This window comes from Pan paniscus, chromosome 12 (assembly GCF_029289425.2).
Source record: "Pan paniscus chromosome 12, NHGRI_mPanPan1-v2.0_pri, whole genome shotgun sequence".
In the NCBI taxonomy this organism is placed as follows: domain Eukaryota; kingdom Metazoa; phylum Chordata; class Mammalia; order Primates; family Hominidae; genus Pan; species Pan paniscus.
In genome coordinates this window covers 56,205,445-56,225,880 of record NC_073261.2, presented here as the reverse complement: position 1 = coordinate 56,225,880, position 20,436 = coordinate 56,205,445, and the positions used below count along the sequence as shown (strand labels likewise).

The following is a 20,436-nucleotide window of genomic DNA, read 5'->3' as shown; positions in this document are numbered from 1 at the left end:
CATATGCCCCAGACCCTCTCAATAATGAACATATTCTTTCATGCCAAGGTTGACCACAAATAGATGACTGAGTGATGCACGCACTGTGGGTTGCAATGATAATACCTTTAGACTTAAAACCTAAAACCTTGTATTCAGAAATGTAAAATGAATGAATTCACTTTTTTTTGAGACCGAGTCTTGCTCTGTTGCCCAGGCTAGAGTGCAGTGGCATGATCTCAGCTCACTGCAACCCCTGCCTCCCGGGTTCAAGCGATTCTCCTGCTTCAGCCTCCTGAGTAGCTGGGATTTACAGGCACCTGCTACTGTGCCTGGCTAATTTTTGTATTTTTAGTACAGATGGGGTTTTGACATCTTGGTCAGGCTGGTCTTGAACTCCTCACCTCGTGATCCAACCACCTCGGCCTCCCAAAGTGCTGGCATTACAGGCATGAGCCACTGCACCCGGCCGAATTCTCTCTTAAATATAAGTGAAAGAGTGAAATCTTGCAGTGCTGGAGTAAATAACTGGAAAAAACAGTAACGAGTGATGGAATTTAATGGAGCCAGAGTTTAGAGGTAGGAGTCAAAAGGCTATGGGAGGCTGGGTGCAGTGGCTCACGCCTGTAATCCCAGCACTTTGGGAGGCCAAGGCAGGTGGATCACCTGAGGTCAGGAGTTCGAGACCAGCCTGGCCAACATGGTGAAACCCTGTCTCTACTAAAAATACAAAAAATTAGCCAGGCGTAGTGGTGTGCGCCTGTAATCTCAGCTACTCGGGAGGCTGAGGCAGGAGAATCGCTTGAGCCCAGGAGGCGGAGGTTGCAGTGAGCTGAGATCGTGCCACTGTACTCCAGCCTAGGCAACAGAGTGAGACTCTGTCTCAAAAAAAAAAAAAAAAAGGCTATGGGACCTAGGATCCCCACCCACTGAGTGACGAGGGTCCATATCTCAAGTTCCTCTCTTCTAAGATGAAGATATGCATCTGGATGATCTCCAAATTCAAGAGCCTTCCACAGATCTATCATTCTATTTCTTTTCTTAAAATATCTTTATTCCGGGCACGGTGGCTCATGCCTGTAATCCTAGCACTTTGGGAGGCCGAGGCGGGTGGATCTCTTGAGCCCAGGAGTTTGAGACCAGATTGGGCAACATGACGAAACTCCGTCTCTACTAAAAATACAAATAAATAATCAAGTATGGTGGCATGTGCCTGTAGTCCCAGCTACTTGGGAGGCTAAGGTGGGAGGATAACTTGAGCCCAGAAGGCTGCAGCGAGCTGTATCCCCACCACTGCGCTCCAGCCTGAGTGACAGAGCAAGACCTTGTGTCAAAGAAAAACACAACAAAAAAATACCGCCAACAACAAAATATCTTCACGTGTCTGAAGTACAGTATCACCTTTTGTAGAGATAATGCCTCAATGACTATTCATTTAAAACTAAGATTATCAGAGGTAAAGGCATACAGTGATAATTTAGATTGAAGCTACCTTCCTTTTTCTTTGCACCAAAGGAAGTGACAAAAAATTATTAAAAATCAGCCAAGCACAGTGGCTAATGGCTATAATCCCAGCACTTTGGGAGGCCAAGGCAGGCGGATCACTTGAGGCCAGGAGTTCGAGAGCAGCCTGGCCAACATAGCAAAACCCCATCTCTACCAAAAATACAAAAATTAGAAGGGTATAGTGGCAAATGCTTGTGATCCCAGCTACTTGGGAGGCTGAGGCACGAGATGAACCTGGGAGGCGAAGGTTGCAGTGAGCTGAGATCACGCCATTGCACTCCAGCCTGGGTCACAAAGCAAGACTCTGTCTTGAAAAAATATATGTATATAAATAATAAAAAAACCTATTTGATGCTGTTGATCTGTTTACTTTGTGACTTTCCTTAAACACTTATGCCTAGAATGCCTAAGTGCGTAAGTTCTTTTTTTTTTTTTTTTTTTTTTGAGACGGAGTCTCACTCTGTTGCCCAGGCTGGAGTCTAGTAGCATGATCTCGGCTCACTGCAACCTTCGCCTTCCAGGTTTAAGCGATTCTCCTGCCTCAGCCTCCCAAGTAGCTGGGATTACAGGCACATGCCACCACACTTGGCTACGTTTTTTATACTTTTTAGTAGAGACAGGGTTTTACTATGTTGGCCAGGCTGGTCTCAAACTCCTGACCTCAAGTGATCCGCCTGCCTCAGCTTCCCAAAGTGCTGGGATCACAGGCGTGAGCCACCGTGCTTGGTCATAAGTTCTTAATGAATTACTTAATTAGTATTGTTTTATATTATTCTTTTTTTTCTTTATTTTAGACAAGATTTCATCCTGTTACCCGTGCAGTGGTGCAATCATGATTCACTGCAGCCTCGACATCCCAGGGTCAAGCAATCTTCTCACCTCAGCCTCCTAAGTAGCTGAGTCTACAGGCATGTGACACAACACCCAGCTAATTTTTTTTTGTTTTTTGTGTTTTTTTTGGTAGAGATGGAGTCTCACTACTCCTACCTCGGCCTCCCAAAGTGCTGGGATTATAGGCGTGAGCCACCACACCCAATCACATAAAACGCCTTTTTCCTTCAACTTTGAATCTCTATACCAATTGCACATGAGTAATAAGCAATAAGATGAACACATCCTGCAAGACACCTGCTGCTAAACATGTCAGAATTTTTTTGTTTAAAGACATAATTTAGGCCAGTCGTGGTGGCTCACACCTGTAATCTCAGTACTTTGTGAGGCTGAGGTGAGCAGATCACTTGGGGTCAGGAGTTTGAGACCAGCCTGGACAACATGGTGAAACCCCATCTCTACTAAAAATACAAAAATTAGCCGGGCATGGTGGCGTGCACCTGTAATTCCAGCTACTTGGGAGGCTAAAACAGGAGAATCGCTTGAACCCAGAGGCGGAGGTTGCAATGACCGAGATCATGTCATTGTACTCCAGCCTGGGCAACAGAGTGAGACTCCATCTCCAAAAAATAAATAAATAAATAAAAATAAATACAATAAATTACTTTTTAAGATAATTGTACACGCAGTTGTAAGAAATATAAGGCTTCTATACCCTTCATCCGGATTCACCCAAGAGTAACATTTTGTAAAACTATAGTACATCACAGTCAGGAAAATGACATGGTTACAATCTAGTGACCTTATTCACATCTCACCAGCTTTATGTACTTGTGTGTGGTATGCATGCATATAGTTCCATGCAATTTTAGGGCACGTGTAGACTTGTGTGACCAACACCACAGTCAAGACATAAAACAGTCCATCACAAAGACTCCCTGTGCTACTCTTTTATTGCTGCTGTTACAACCCTCCCAACCCCCTCTTTCTTTTTTTTTTGAGACTAAGTCTTGCTCTTATTGCCCAGGATGGAGGACAATGGTGCGATCTTGGCTCACTGCAACCTCTGCCTCCCGGGTTCAAGTGATTCTCCTGCCTCAGCCTCTTGAGTAGCTGGGATTACAGATGTCTGCCACCACATCTGGCTAATTTTTTCTATTTTTAGTAGAGACAGGGTTTCACCATGTTGGCCAGACTGGTCTCAAACTCCTGACCTCAGGTGATCTGCCTGTCTCAGTCTCCCAAAGTGCTGGGATTACAGGCGTGAGCACCGTGCCCAGACCCAACCCCCTCTTTAAATCCTGGCAACTACTAATCTGTTCTCTATCTTTATGGTTTTAGACATAATTTAGTTTTTTAAAAAAATTATTTAAATTAAAAAAGATTATTTCATCACCCAGGTATTTTTAAAATTTAATTACACATATGTTTTGTTTGTTTGTTTGTTTAGGTAGAGACAGGGTTTTGCCACGTTGGCCAGGCTGGCCTCGAACTGCTGGCCTCAAGTAATCCACCTGGCTTGGCCTCCCAAAGTGCTGGGATTACAGGCATGTGCCATCACATCCAGCCTCATCACCCAGGTTATTAAGCCTAGTATCCATTAGTTTTTTTCCTGATCCTCTCACCCCCTTCCACCTTTCCTTCCTCCTCCCACGTTTCACCCTCCAATAAGCCCCAGTGTGTGTTGCTCCCCTCTATGTGTCCATGTGTTCTCATCATTTAGCTCCCACTTATAAGTTAGAACATGCTGTATTTGGTTTTCTGTTCCTGCATTAGTTTGCTAAGGATAATGGGCTTCAGCATAATTTAGCTTTGAGCATGATTTGAAACTGGTGGGACAGGAGGGACCTGAGCCTCAGTGCTTCTGTTAAGTGTTTATGCTGGGACTCTTTGGGTGACAATGCGCATGATTATACTGCTTCTGGCTTCTTTAGGATGACTTTCCACCACTGTAGCCTATTCTAGGGAAGGGAAACTTACCCTGCCTTTTTAACGAGGAAGCAACCACAGGCTTTTTCAGGCCACTTTTCCTTAGATTACTGCTCACTGCATCTTGAGGCAGTAGTGAACTGTTCATCTGTGCACCTAAACCACAAATCATTACAGGTTTAACAATGTATCTGCTAAATATAAATTGATTTGATGTTAATTTTTAGAGTCTAAAACATATAAACAGTCTTTGCTAATTTCTAGGTTAGCTTCACAGTTTCTAGGAGTTAGCATTAGTCTTTACACAAAAAATTTTAACTTTCTTATGCTCTTTATAGGAAATTGGGTGAATAAACAGAAATGAAAGGAAGAAAAAAATTCACTTATTGCTCCCACCTGTCAGACAATTATGATGACTTTTCTAGTGAACTGTCTTCCATTTTCTTCTCTGTGAATATGTTGCTGGTTTTGTGATTTTTAAGTAGTTGTGATTTTACCAGAGTTGCCAAATTTAGCAAAAAGAAAATGTTCTTTTAAATTTCAGATAAACAACAAATAATGTCTTAGTATCAAAGTATGTCACAAATATTGCATGGAAATACTTATACTAAAAATTATTCGTTCTGTAATCCCAGCACTTTGGGAGGCCCAGGTGGGCTGATCATGAAGTCAGGAGATTGAGACCATCCTGGCTAACATGGTGAAATACTATACTAATTTAGTAGAGAAATACCGTCTCTACTAAAAATATAAAAAATTAGCCGGGCGTGGTGGCAGGTGACTGTAGTCCCAGCTACTCAGGAGGCTGAGGCAGAAGAATCGCCTGAACCCAGGAGGCGGAGCTTGCAGTGAGCCGAGACTGCGCCACCGCACTCCAGCCTGGGCGACAGAGCGAGACTGTCTCAAAAAAAAAAAAAAAAAAAAAATTTGTTAACTGAAATTCAAGTTTAACTGAGTATTCTATACTTCATCTGGCTACCCAAGTGATCTGAGCATTTTCCCAAATTCTTTATTATCACTTATTTTTTATTTTTATTTTTTAGAGATGAGGTCTTGCTATGTTGCCCAGGCTGGAATGCAGTGGCTATTCACAGGTCCAATCACAGTGTGCTAGAGCCTTGAGCTCCCGGGCTCAAGGGATCCTCCTGCCTCAGCTTCCTGAGTAGCTGGGACTACAGGCATGCACCACTGCACCCAGACTATAATCATTTTTATGCCTGCCTGATATTCTATGGTAAAGTGGCTTTACCATGGTTCATTTAACTATCCCCAGTGGTTAACCCTTAGTTGTTTCTAATTTTTTAATATTCTAAATAATCATAAAATCAACATCTCCAGACAAAATGTTTTTCCTATACCAATAATTATTTCCTTAGAAAAGATTATTCAGAAGTGGGGCCGGGCATGGTGGCTCACACCTGTAATCCCACCACTTTGGGAGGCCGAGACGGGTGGATCACCTGAAGTCAGGAGTTTGAGACCAGTCTGGCCAACATGGTGAAACCTCATCTCTACTAAAAATACAAAAATTAGCTGGGTGTGGTGGCAAGCACCTGTAATCCCAGCTACTTAGGAGACCGAGGCAGGAGAATCACTTGAACCCGGGAGATGGAGGCTGCAGTGAGCTGAGATCGCGCCATCACACTCCAGCCTGGGAAACAAGAGCCGAACTCCACCTCAAAAAAGAAAAAAAAAAAATAGCCAAGCGTGGTGGCAGGAGCCTGTAATCCCAGCTACTCGGGAGGCTAAGGCAGCAGAATTGCTTGAACCCAGGAGGTGGAGGTTGCAGTGAGCCAAGATCACGCCACTGCACAATCCAGAGCAAGACTCCATTTCCAAAAAAAGGGGAAAGACTAATAAGTAAACATTTAACAACAATTTCTGCTCTATATTCCTGCCAGAATTGCCTCTCTAAAATGCACAAATGACCATGTCACTTTGTTTCTCCATCTTTCTTCAACTTCCCAGCACCAAAACTCTTGTGCATGACCACCTGATCCATCCCTAGCAATATTTCCTATAGGTAGGACCATTTTAAGGATCTTAACAGATACTACAAGCTATATACCAATGATTATAGCAATGTATACTACACTAGCCATGCCAGAGAGCCTGGATTTTACCTTTGCCTGTGGTCTCATAATTTTAAAAAACTTTGCCAGCTGGGCATGGTGGCTTACACCTGTAATTCCAACAATTTGGGAGGCTGAGACAGGAGGATCACTTGAGGTCAGGAGTTTGAGACCAGCCTGGTCAACACAGTGAAACTCTGTCTCTACAAAAAACAAACCAAAAAATTAGCCAGGCATGGTGGCTTGTGCCTGTAGTCCCAGCTACTTGGGAGCCTGAGGCAGGAGGATCTCTTGAGCCTAGGAGGTCCAGGCTGCAGTGAGCCATGATTGTGCCCCTGCACTCCAGCTTGGGCAACAGAGTGAGAACTCATCTCTTAAAAAACAAACAAACAAACAAAAAAACACACAAACTTTGCTAATTTGGTAGCAAAAGGTATCCTGTTTGAATTTTGCATTTCTAAAATGTTTGCATTTCTCTGTCTACTAGTAAGTTTGGAGTTTGGTCCATGGGTGTGGACCAAGTAATATTTTCATTTTGTTTAGACTCTAGGTCTCTTGATGCTTACCTACTAGGATACTTCACCATTTTCATATTGATTTATCAGAGTCCTTAACTGACACTAGTATTAAGCATTTGAATTTAAAAATGTGGCCTGGCCAGGCATAGTGGCTCACACCTGTAATCCCAGCACTTTGGGAGGCCGAGGCGGGTGGATCACCTGAGGTCAGGAGTTCAAGACCAGCCTGGCCAACATGGCAAAACCCCGTCTCTACTAAAAATACAAAAATTAGCCAGGCATGGTGGTGGGTGCCTGTAATCCCAGCTACTCAAGAGGCTGAGGCAGAAGAATTGCTTGAACTTGGGCAGTGGAGGTTGCAGTGAGCCAAGATTGCATCAGTGTACTCCAGCCTGGGCAACAGAGCAAGACTCCATCTCTAAATAAATAAATAAATAAATAAGGCTGGGTGCAGCGGCTCACGCCTTACTTATTACATGCTCAGGCCTGTAATCCCAGCACTATGGGAAGCCAAAGCGGGTGGATCACCTGAGGTCAGGAGTTCAAGACCAGCCTGACCAATATGGTGAAACCCCATCTCTACTAAAAATATAAAAATTAACTGGGCATGCACCCTTAGTCCCAGCTACTCAGGAGGCTGATATGAGAATTGCTTGAACCCGGGAAGCAGAGGTTGCAGTGAGCTGAGATTGCACCACTGCACCTCAGCCTGGGCGACAGAGCAAGACTCCATCTCAAAAAAAAAAAAAAAAGAAAAAAATGTGTGTGTGGGTGTGTGTATGTGTGTGTTTCTCCATATACTGAAAATGAAGACAATAACCTATATTTCTAAATTAGTGTGGGGAATATAACCATTGTCACAAAATTTTTTTAAATACTCTATGGATGAAAACTTCATAATACTATCCTAAGGCAGATTAAGGTATAAGATTAATCTGTTTAAGGGAGGTACAAACATATACAGTAAAAGTAGAATTTGGTTGGATCTTATTTTTGGCTAAGGGATCAAACTTTTAGCTTAACTTGAAAAAGAATCATCAATGGAGAGTAAAACTTTTCTCAGGAAAAAAACCCATAAGAACAAAAACATAATATTTCTTGGCCAGGTGTGATAGCTCACACCTATAATTCCAGCACTCTGGGAGGCCAAGATGGGAGAATCACTTAAGGCCTGGAGTTCGAGGCCAGCCTGGGCAAGATGGTAAGACCCCTGTCTCTTTATTTTAATAAAAATAAAATAAAATATATATTTTCTTATAATTGCTGAGGTTCAGTCAAAGACATAAAACGCAGTAAAACAATCTCTAAAGACAATACCACCAAACCAACCAACCAGACTCTTACCAGATACTTCATCCTTTCTCCTCTTCTTTGACTTAGAGGCAGTAGACTCACAAGCAGATACTGTTGATTCTGAATGGCAACCTAACTGGGGTACAATAATCTCTTTAAGACCTAAAAGAAAGAAGATTTCTGAATTATTAATCCTATCCAAGGGTAAGTATGAGTATAGGCCTCTATGTAGCGAAAAGTTAATTTCTTTTTAAAAATCCCCCAAACGAATTATCCCAGTCTGGGCAACATAGGCAGACCCCATCTCTACAAAAAATTAAAAATTACCACGCCTGTGGTCCCAGCTACTCGAGAGGCTGAAGTGGGAGGATCACTTTAGCCCAGGAGGGTCAAGGCTGTAATGAGCCGTGATTATGTCACTGCATGCCAGCCTAGGTGACAGAGGCAGATGCTGTCTCAAAAAACAAACCAAAACCAAAAACAAAAACAAAAATTATGGAGTGATTGCTTGTTTTAAAATAAGTTCCTTGGGCCGGGTGCGGTGGCTCACATCTGTAATCCCAGCACTCTGGGAGGCCGAGGCGGGTGGATCACCTGAGGTCAGGAGTTTGAGACCAGCCTGGCCAACATGGTGAAACCCCATCTCTACTAAAAATACAGAAATTAGCCAGGCATGGTGGCACACGCCTGTAGTCCCAGCTACTCAGGAGGCTGAGGCAGGAGAAGCGCTTGAACCCAGGAGGTGGAGATTGCAGTGAGCTGAGATTGCGCCATTGCATTCCAGCCTGGGTGACAGAGTGAGACTCCATCTCAATAAATATATAAATAAATAAATAAATAAGTTCCTTTAGACTGGGCGCAGTGGCTCATGCCTGTAATCCCAGCACTTTGGGAGGCTGAGGCAGGCAGATCACCTGAGGCCAGGAGTTTGAGACCAGCCTGGCCAACATGGAGAAACCCTGTCTCTACTAAAAATACAAAAATTGGTCAGGCATGGTGGCAGGCGCCTGTAATCCCAGCTACTTGGGAGACTGAGGCATGAGGATTCCTTGAACCCAGGAGGCAGGGGTTGCGGTGAGCCAAGGTTGTGCTACTGCACTCCAGCGTGGGTGATGGAGCGAGATTCTGTCTCAAAAACAAAAAAAAAAATCAAGAGATTCTGTCTCTTGATCATTAATTTCAACCAACCAACCAACCTTTATGCAAGTGTGCTGACTGGGACTGAAAGAAGGAATGCAACCAGGTGTGGCGGCTCACACCTGTAATCCCAGCACTTTGGGAGGTTGAGGCAGGAGGACTGCTTCAGCCCAGGAGTTCAAGACCAGCCTCGGCAACAAAGTAAGACCCCTATCTGCAAAAAATTAAAAAAATTAGCCAGGCATGGTGGCACGTGCCTGTGGTCCTAGCTATCTGCGGGGACTGAGGTGGGAGGATCTCGAGCCTGGGAGGTCAAGGCTGCTGTGAGCTGTGATCAGGCCACTGCACTCTAGCCTGGGCAACGAAGTGAGACCTTGTCTCAAAAAAAAAAAAAAAAAAAGAAGGAACACTTTTCATTTGAATTATCTAGCAACTGTTTCTGAAGGTTGCTAAGACAATCTCCAAATGCATCAGTTGAACTCTTTTCATTGCAGTTTTAAAAAAACGTAATAACCACATCAACCATACCACCTACCGCTGGAATCAAAATTTAGGAAGTCTGAGAATTCCTGAGCCAGTGTCTCGTCACTGGCAAAGGCACAGATGCAAGCAAAGAAATGAATGCATCTCTGGGCTGTCTCATCCTTGGAGGCATTTGACTTGTGCGATTTCAGAGTCTGACAGGAGCAGAAGAAGCGGCGCTCAGGCAAGCTTTTGCCACTGACTTTCTGCACAAAAGATGTATGCAGATACCCCAAACTGTGCTTCTGGCTTGCCTTGCATTTCACCACCAAGATGTTTTTAGTAATTCTCTGCACCAGAGGACCTGTGGGTTCCGTGGCCAACTGCCAGATGGTCTGTTTGGTTTCCGGGGAGGCCTGCATTGCATTCAGGACCGAGCTCTTCAGGGTCAGAGGGGTGGCCTCTGCCTGGCAGTTCACCGCCAGCTTGATGTGCTGGCACTGGTTTTCCACAACGCCTTGAGTGGCAGCTTTCAGGCATGAGGGGACATAACACCGTCCAGAGCTCAGCTGAGTGATGATCGTCCCATCCACTGTCTGGATTGTCGTCTCTGAAACCCCGAGCTCCACAAAGCATCGGTAATCAGGGCCCCGGTCTCTTTGCCGCACTGAGTAGACCTGAAGATCAGAGCCTGTAATGATTTTGACAGCTTCAACACTAGGCTGCTTGCGTGCACCGTAGCGGAATATGGTTCCACATGTCTTGTTCTTACAGCTCAGTCCCCGGGTTCCATTGTATGTGCCACATCGGGGACACTTTCTGATTCCCCTCAATGTGGCCTTCCCCAAATCAGATAAGAAAGCTGGGACTTTAGTCCTCAGAGAATTTGGTTCCATTTTTCAGAGGCCCTACAAAAGACAAATACATCCAACAGTATGAGTATACCTTCACACACAAAAAGTTAAAATCACTTATGATATTTAGTACAGAAGGAAAAATATAAAAAAGCTATCTACTATTTTTTTTTTTTAGACGGAGTCTCGCTCTGTCGCCCAGGCTGGAGTGCAGCGGCGCGATCTCGGCTCACTGCAACCTCCACCTCCTGGGTTCAAGCGATTCTCCTGCCTCAGCCTCCCGAATAGCTGGGACTATAGGCACCCACCACCACGCCCAGCTAATTTTTGTATTTTTAGTAGAGACGGGGTTTGACCATGTTGGCCAGGCTGGCCTCGAACTCCTGACCTTGTGATCCGCCTGCCTCGGCTTCCCAAAGTGCTGGGATTACAGGTGTGAGCCACGGCGCCTGGCTGTTATCCACTATTTTTAAACTGTACCACAAAACAACATAAATTTAAACCTACAAACAAAATGAAAGTGGAGGAAACTGCCTTTCATACCTATTTTTTTTAATCCTAATAATCAAAGCATTTCTCCAGATTTAACTCTGTTCTATATAACAACGGAAGTTAGTTAACCTAATCTTTACATGCCCAGATGTCTAACTTCAGCAAGAATTAGAGAACATGAAAGATGAGTTTTTTTCCCTTCCATCATTCCCCACAAAACCTAGCCCAATCCTACCTGTACCAGCTGCCAAGGCATCTGGAAAACAGTGTAACCTGAATTCATAAGACTTAAAAGGTGTTTCATTAGTTTCTAATGATCAGGTGAAAACACGATCATTTGCAGACTAATGGTAACTGCTTAACCCAAAGTCTTCTGAAGTTTGAGCTGTATGGTGTAACAATGCAGACATTCTGCCTCCTCCTTCTCCACCAGCCAATGTCAAAGCTTCTGCCCAATGTTCCGCAAATAAGATTCCCACTTCCCTAAGTGGAGATCTTGATAGTCTGCAAGTAAAACAAGAAAAAATATTAAAGTTATACAAAGACAGGATGATTCTTTCGTTAGAAATCAAACAGAATAGGAATCAAAGTCTTTCACAATTACTTGAGAAATATTTGACAGAGATGATTATGGAAATGGTTAAGTGTTTTGTACTTCCAACTGTAAGGAAGGTAAAAAGGTGCTAATGTCATTACAAAGGGGGTTGTCAAGAACACTTTAGAGGTCTGGCATGGTGGCTCACTCCTGTAATCCCAGAGATTTAGGAGGCTGAGGTGGAGGATCACTTGAGCCCAGGAGTTCAAGACCAGCCTAGACAATATAGTGAGACCTCATTTCTATAAAAAAATTTAAAAATTAGCTGGGCATGGTGGTGTGCACCTGTAGTCCCAGCTACGTTGGAGGCAGAGGTGGGAGGATCACCTGAGTCCAGGAGAGCAAGGCTGCAAATTGTGCCATTATACCCCAGCCTTGGCGACAGAGCAGGACCCCATCTCTTTTTTTTTTTCTTTTTTGAGATGGAGTCTCACTCTGCTTACCCAGGCTGGAGTGCAGTGGCGCAATCTCGGCTCACTGCAACCTCCACCTCCCAGATTCAAGCGATTCTCCTGCCTCAGCCTCCCCAGTAGCTGGGACTACAGGCACATACCACCACGCCCGGCTAATTTTTTATATTTTTAGTAGAGATGGGGTTTCACTGTGTTTCAATCTCCTGACCTCGTGATCTGCCCACCTCAGACTCCCAAAGTGCTGGGATTACAGGCGTGCGCCAATGTGCCCGACCGACCCCATCTCTTTAAAAAAAAAAAAAAAAACACACACCTAGAGCTATGTTATATAATTGGTCAATAACTCATCCTTCCTAATAGTAATACATCACATTTTGAGTGCTTTATGCATTTTTCTGCTCTGTTACCCAGGCTGGAGTGCAGTGGTGTGATCACAGCTTACTGCAGACTCAACCACCTGGGCTCAAGTGATCTTCCTGCCTCAGCCTCCCAAGTAGCTGAAACTACAGGTACATGCTGCCATGCCTGGCTAATTTTTAAAAAATTTTTTGGTAGAGACAGGGGTCTCACTTTGTTGCTCAGGCTGTCTCGAACTCCTGGCCTCAAGCGCTCCTCCTGCCTTGTCCTCTTAAAGTGCTGGGATTATAGGTGTGAGCCACAAAGCTTCATTTACTCAGTAAAAATTACAGTCGAGGACTAGTTCATAGCACCAATGAAAAGGTGGACATTTTAAAACTATTCTTATTTGTACTTTCCAATTTGTTAATCAGTGGACTATAGAAGATGTAGAGAGAAAAAAAAATTGTTTTGAGACAGTCTTGCTCTGTCACCCAGGATGGAGTGCAGTGACGTGATCTCGATTCACTGCAACCTCCGCCTCCCAGGCTCAAGCAATTCTCTGGCTAATTTTTGTATTTTTAGTAGAGATGTGGTTTCACCATGTTGGCCAGGCTGGTTTTGAACTCCTGACCTCCAGTGATCTGCCCGCCTTGGCCTCCCAAAGTGCTGGGATTACAGGCATGAACCACTGTGCCTGGCCCTATTTTTTTTTTTTTTTGAGACAGAGTCTCATTCTGTTGTCAGAGATGGAGTGCAGATCATGGCTCACTGCAGCCTTGACCTCCCAAGGTCAAGCAATCCTCCTGCCTCAGACTCTCAAATAGCTGAGACCACAGGTACGTGCCACTACACTCAGCTAATTATAAATTTTTTATAGAGATGGGGGTCTCACTATGTTGCCCAGGCTGGCTTTGAACTCCTGGGCTCAAGCAATCCTCCTGCCTCGGCCTCCCAAAGTTCTGGGATTACAGGTGTGAGCCACCATGCCCAGTGGTCTCTATTCTTCTTAAAAAATGTTTTAGGCCGGGCACAGTGGCTCATGCCTGTAATCCCAGCACTTTGGGAGGCCGAGGTGGGTGGATCACAAGGTTAGGAGATCAAGACCATCCTGGCTAACACAGTGAAACCCTGTCTCTACTAAAAATACAAAAAATTAGCCGGGCATGGTGGCGGGCACCTGTAGTCCCAGCTACTTGGGAGGCTGAGGCAGGAGAATGGTGTGAACCCGGGAGACAGAGCTTGCAGTGAACCGAGATCATGCCACTGCACTCCAGCCTGGGCGACAGAGTGACACTCCCTCTCAAAAAAAATAAAAATAAAAAAATGTTTTAGGCTGGGCACAGTGGCTCGTGCCTGTAATCCCACCACTTTGGGAGGCCGAGGCGGGTGGAACACCTGAGGGCAGGAGTTCAAGACTAGCCTGGCCAACATGGTAAAACCCTGTCTCTACTAATAATACAAAAAAAAAAAATTATCTGGGCGTGGTGGTGCACGTCTGTAATCCCAGCTACTCCGGAGGCTGAGGCAGGGGAATCGCTTGAACCTGGGAGGCAGAGGTTGCAGTGAGCTGAGATCATGCCATTGCACTCCAGCGTGGGTGACAAGAGTGAAATTCCGTGTCAAAAAAAAAGTTGTAAAAAGACTAGGCACAGTGGCTCACACCTGTAATTGCCAGCACTTTGGGAGGCTGAGGCGGGAGGGTCACTTGAGGCCAGGAGTTCGAGACCAGCCTAGCCAACATGATGAAAACCTGTGTCTACTAAAAATACAAAAATTAGGCAGGCATAATGGCACATGTCTATAACCCCAGTTACTCAGGAGGCTGAGGCATGAGAATTGCTTGAACACAGGAGGCAGAGAGGTTGCAGTGAGCCAAGATCGCACCACTGCACTTCAGCCTGGGAAACAGAGTGAGACTTTGTCACACACACAAAAAAATACATATATATATATATATACACACACACACACACACGCACATATATATATACACACACACACATATATATATATATATATTTTAAGGAAAACAAGTGCTTTGTGAAATAAGATGCATAGCAGGGTTTCTCCACCTTGGCACTGCTGACATTTAGGGCTGGATAATTCTTTGTTGTGGGGGCTATCCTATGCATTGCAGAATGTTTAACAGTATCCCTGGTTTCTACCCACTAGATCCCGGTAGCAGGCCCCATCCCTAATTGTTAAAAAAAAAAAAAAAAAAGTCTCCAGATAATGCCAAATGTCCTCTGGAGGCAAAACTGCCCCAGTTAAAAGCCACTGATGTAGAGTCATTAGCCTGTTCACACAGCATTCCTTCCTAGCTCAATGAACTTCTTTAGTAGGTATTCTCATTCAGTCCCACATGGATTCTTAGAATATTGTTCCAAAGTCAAAACATGAAGGATCAGTTTGCTTTTTACCATGAATGATCTCTGTGACCAAGTCCTTTAACTTCTGAGCTTCAGGATTTTTTCATCTGCAAAATTACGATATGACATATATATATGTATATGTATATATATACACACACACACACATATATACAATTTATATATATGAAAGAGCTTAGAAAAAATTAATTTAAAAATTATGTTGCTAATGATGATTTAACATATCATCAAAGTGGAAAAAAACCTTTCTGTCATATCATTAAAAAGTCAGGTAACAACATGTGCTGGAGAGGATGTGGAGAAATAGGAAAACTTTTACACTGTTGGTGGGACTGTAAACTAGCTCGACCATTGTGGAAGTCAGCGTGGCGATTCCTCAGGGATCTAGAACTAGAAATACCATTTGACCCAGCCATCCCATTACTGGGTATATACCCAAAGGACTATAAATCATGCTACTATAAAGACACATGCACACATATGTTTACTGCGGCACTATTCACAATAGCAAAGACTTGGAACCAACCCAAATGTCCAACAATGATAGACTGGATTAAGAAAATGTGGCACATATACACCATGGAATACTATGCAGCCATAAAAAATGATGAGTTCATGTCCTTTGTAGGGACATGGATGAAATTGGAAATCATCATTCTCAGTAAACTATCGCAAGGACAAAAAACCAAACACTGCATGTTCTCACTCATAGATGGGAATTGAACAATGAGAACACATGGACACAGGAAGGGGAACATCACACTCTGGGGACTGTTGTGGGGTGGGGGGAGGGGGGAAGGATAGCAGTGGGAGATATACCTAATGCTAAATGACGAGTTAATGGGTGCAGCACACCAGCATGGCACACGTATACATATGTAACTAACCTGCACATTGTGCACATGTACCCTAAAACTTAAAGTATAATAATAATTTAAAAAAACAAAAATAAAACCTTCTGTCATTAAGGGAGGAGGTGGTTTGCCAGCTGTTGGTGCTGTAGCTTTAGCATAGGAATAGCTGTAGCATCAACAATGGAGTTCCACTCTTTTATCTTTTCTTTTACTTTTGTTGTTGTTGTTGACACGGAGTTTCGCTCTTGTTGCCCAGGCTGGAGTGCAATGACGTGATCTCAGCTCACTGCAACCTCCGCCTCCCGGGTTCAAGCGATTCTCCTGCCTCAGCCTCCTGAGTAGCGGGGATTACAGGTACCTGCTACCACGCCCAGCTAACTTTTTTGTATTTTTAGTAGAGACAGGGTTTCACCATGTTGGCCAGGCTGGTCTCAAATTCCCGACCTCAAGTGATCTGCCTGCCTCGGCCTCTCAAGTGCCGGGATTACAGGCATGAGCCACTGTGCCCAGTCTTTTCTTTTACTTTTTGATTATGCCCTCCAGCGGGCGATTTGTATCTTTAACATTATAAATCCATATTTCTTTATTAAAAATGCTTTCAATTTTGGAATAATTTTAGAAAATTTATTTCAACACATTTATTACATTTTAGTTTTTTTTAAATTGAGACGGAGTCTCACTTTGTTACCCAGGCTGGAGTGCAGTGGCGTGATCTCAGCTCACTGCAACCTCCACCTCCCGGGTTCAAGCAATTCTCCTGCCTCAGCCTCCCGATTAACTGAGACTACAGGCACGTGCCACCATGCCCAGCTAATTTTTGTATTTTTAGTAGAGACGGGGTTTCACCATGTTGGCCAGGCTGGTCTCGAACTCCTGACCTCAGATGATCCACCCACCTCGGCCTCCCAAAGCTCTGGGATTACAGGCATAAGCCACCGTGCCCGACTACATTTTGGCTTTTATAGGAAAGCTAAAGACAGTACAGAGACTTCCTACCTACCTTTCACACAGATTCCCCAAATGTTAACATCTCACATAACTATGGGGCGGGCATTTGTCAAAAATAAGGTCTTAACATTGGTACAACACTATTAACTCTACTACAGGCTTTATTCAGATTTTACCAGTTGTCCACTAATGCCCCTTTTTATTTTATTTATTTTTTTGAGACGGAGTCTTGCTCTGTCGCCCAGGCTGGAGTGCAGTGGCGTGATCTTGGCTCACTGCAACCTCCGCCTCCCGGGTTCAAGCAATTCTCCTGCCTCAGCCTCCTGAGTAGCTGGGATTACAGGCATCCACCACCAAGCCCGGCTAATTTTTCTGTATTTTTAGTTGAGACAAGGTTTCTCCATGTTGGCCAGGCTGGTCTCGAACTCCTGACCTCAAGTGATCTGCCTGTCTCGGCCTCCCAAAGTGCTGGGATTACAGGCGTGAGCCGCTACGCCTGGCCTCAATCTCCCTTTTAAAAAAGAATAAACCTTTTAGACTAATTTTAGATTTTCAGAAAAGTGGCAGATAGAACACAGTTCCCAAACACCCCTCACCCAGTTTCCCAATGTTAACATCATATATTATTAACATGGGACATTTGTCAAAACCAAGGGACCAACATTGCCACATTATTATTAACTGAACTCTAGACTTTGCCCCTTTTTTCTGTTTCTGGATCCAATCCAAGATACCACATTGCATTTAGTCATCATGTCTCCTTAGTCCCCTCGAGTCCGTGAGTTTGTCTTTCTTTTTCCTAATCTTGACAGTTTTGAAGAGTCGATTATTTTACAAAATGTCCCTCAATTTGAGCTTGTTTGATATCTTCCTTGCATATTTGGAATCAGTATATTTAGATTTGATATTCTGACCCAGCAATTACACTACTAAGAATTTATTTTACAGACTGACTCCCACATGTGTGAAATGAGGGAAATTATAAGGCAACTCAATGAAGAATATTTGTAGCAGCAAAATATAAGAAACAACCTGATGTCCCTCAAGAAGATACTGGTGTAATTAATTATGGTACACCTATAAAATGGAATACTTCCCAGAAAATAAAATATTTTTACAGCTGTTTAAAAAAAATGGCATGACCGGGCACGGTGGCTCACACCTGTAATCCCAGCACTTTGGGAGGCTGAGGCAGGCAGATCACCTGAGGTCGGGAGTTCCTGACCAGCCTGAACAACATGGAGAAACCCTATCTCTACTAAAAATACAAAATTAGCCGGGCGTGGTAGCATATGCCTGTAATCCCAGCTACTCCGGAGGCTGAGGCAGGAGGCTCACTTGAACCCGGGAGCCAGAGGTTGCGGTGAGCCAAGATCGTGCCATTGCACTCCAGCCTGGGGAACAAGAGAGAAACTCCATCTCAAAAAAAAAAAAAAAAAAAAAAAAGGGCCGGGCGCGGTGGCTCACGCCTGTAATCCCAGCACTTTGGGAGGCCGAGGCGGGCAGATCACAAGGTCAGGAGATCGAGACCATCCTGGCTAACACAGTGAAACCCTGTCTCTACTAAAAGTACAAAAAATTAGCTGGGGGAGGTGGCGGGCGCCTGTAGTCCCAGCTACTAGGGAGGCTGAGGCAGGAGAATGGCGTGAACCCTGGGGGGCAGAGCCTGCAGTGAGCCGAGATCGTGCCACTGCACTCCAGCCTGGGTGACAGCGAGACTCCGTCTCAAAAAAAAAAAAAAAAAAAAAAAATGGCCTGAGTAGCCGGACGTGGTGGCTCACGCCTGTAATCCCAGCATTTTGGGAGGCTGAGGCGGGAGGATCACTGAGCTCAGGAGTTCAAGACCAGCCTGGGCAACATAGTGAGACCCTGTCTCTTAAAAAAAAAAAAGATACACTGTGGAGTGAAAAAAGTGCAGCACTTTGTAATATGCTATTCTTGGTTTTACTCTTTTAAAAGAAAAAAAAAAGACGAGAGATACACATATGTATCTATCTATACACACACACATACAATGTCTATTGCCTCAGAAGAAACGACATGGGATTTGGGAAACAGAAGTTAGGAGGGAGACTTACATCTCACTGTTTGGCAGTATTTGAATTTTAAAACATGTACTAGTATTACTTCCTAGAGACTCTATATCGAAAGCATATACAAACAACACAACTTGTAAAGAACGTGGATTTGAAACCTGAAAGATCTGCTGGGTAGTCTCTTCTCAGCAAGTTTACAAATCAGCCTCCTCGGCGGGAGAGTGTCAAGGGACTGGTGTTGGAAGCGTTAACCCGCGGTGGGTTTCCATCCAACCACTACCCAGACCTAAATGTTTGGTAGATTCTGTTTCGTACTTGTGAGGCACAGTTAGGGGAAAAGAACAAATGATCATCACGGATAAATAATAAAACTAGCTGAGTACACTGCGTGTTAAATCCTTTCTATGCATGTACTGCCCACACGATCCTGTGAGGTAGATACTATGTTACCCATCTTAGAGATGAGGAAACTGTTACTCAGATTTGACGGAAGCGTCACAGCCAGCAGGTAACTCACAAACATGGGTTTGTAGTCGGCTGGATGGCTTGCCAAACCACAAGTGGGAGGCTGGGGCACATCAGCCCTCAACGGCCTCGGAACAGCGGAGGAAAGCCGCCGGGGCCCTGCAGTCAACGGAGCGGCCGCCCGACTCCGGGACGCTCACCTCCCGGCCGGCTTCCGGGATGGGTCTGCAGCGACACACACATATCCCCAGGGACCTGCTTCCCGGCATCCTCCCCGCGCGAGCGCTCACTTCCGGTCCCAAGTAGGCCCAGGCAGAAGCATCACCTCGCCGGCAGCCGCTCCTTGGACATGCTCTCCGCTGGGAACCCCAGCTCTACACCCTTGCCCCACCGCCGCCCCGGTCCTTGCTCAGCACGACCCCCTTACCTGGCCTGCGCACCCCCCGCGAGCCCCGGGGCCCTTAGCTGACGACCGCCCTCACCTCTTCTCTCTTCGCCTGCCGCGGCCTTTTACAAACGGGGCCAAACTGTTCGCTGTAACGACAATCGTTATTGGTCAGAGCCGCCCACGCGCGGCAAGTGGCCGCCCACCTGAGCTCGCGTTGTCTTATGGGAGTTTTAGTTCTCTCCTTCAGAGACCGCTGAGACACTGGGGAAATGCGGTGGTAGAACCTACGCCGACCTAGCGGCTGTAAAGCTCAGGCTCTGCCTTGGAGCTGGAGTGCTTCTGGCGGATCTTACTGCTGGCACAGCTCCAAGGCTCGTCTTGACTCCCTTCTGGCCTGAGAGAGTCCTATTTCTGAATAGACTTTTGCTGGTAATTGATGCAAAAATGACTTGAGTTGCTGGACGTGGTGGCTCACGCTTGTAATCCCAGCACTTTGGGAGGCTGAGGCGGAGGATCGCTTGAGGCTAGGAGTTCGAGACCAGCCTGAGCGACATAGCGAGACCCTGTCCTTACAAAAAATGAAAATTAAAAAAAAAATCGCCCGAGATTTTCTACATTATTAGCAGATGTCAGCTGCGAATTTGGAGTTTGTTTGGAGGTTCTTGCCCACCTGAGTATTCACCTCTATCACATGTATGTTTATGACAAGTTAACTTTTTCTCCCTTAAGTACACTTGGAACTACACTTGAACGTTTTCTCTTAAAATGAGATAAAAAAGAGCTTCCTGTATATCTTAGTTCTGGTCCTTGGAATCACGGAATAAATCTAAATGCTCATCGTTCATGATTGAAGATAGCTCCCGAGTGCAATGTGTTCATGGTGAGGCCTGTGTGTTGGAAAACCCTGGAATGAGGTTTTCTGCTCTCCTGACCCT

General features: G+C 44.8%; 1 protein-coding gene across 13 annotated transcripts in view; it reads right to left on the bottom strand.

The window, feature by feature from the left end:
- Window positions 1–20,077, bottom strand: part of C12H2orf42 (chromosome 12 C2orf42 homolog) — a 41,529-nt gene extending 21,452 nt beyond the window's left edge. Inside the window, exons 1-6 of one of the 13 annotated variants that reach the window (XM_055107823.1) lie at window positions 19,404–19,547; window positions 14,841–14,896; window positions 11,309–11,577; window positions 9,801–10,635; window positions 8,180–8,290; window positions 4,297–4,401 (exon numbers count right to left, since the gene is read on the bottom strand). In XM_055107823.1, coding sequence (XP_054963798.1) covers window positions 4,297–4,401; window positions 8,180–8,290; window positions 9,801–10,623 — 1,039 coding nt within the window. In that variant the 5' untranslated portion in view covers window positions 10,624–10,635; window positions 11,309–11,577; window positions 14,841–14,896; window positions 19,404–19,547. Of the gene's footprint in view, window positions 1–4,296; window positions 4,402–8,179; window positions 8,291–9,800; window positions 10,636–11,308; window positions 11,578–14,840; window positions 14,897–18,806 lie in introns of all 13 variants that reach the window. The other 12 variants (XM_055107818.2, XM_055107820.2, XM_034953342.4 and 9 more) reach the window with 12 other exon arrangements.
- Between the last annotated feature and the right edge of the window lie 359 nt (window positions 20,078–20,436).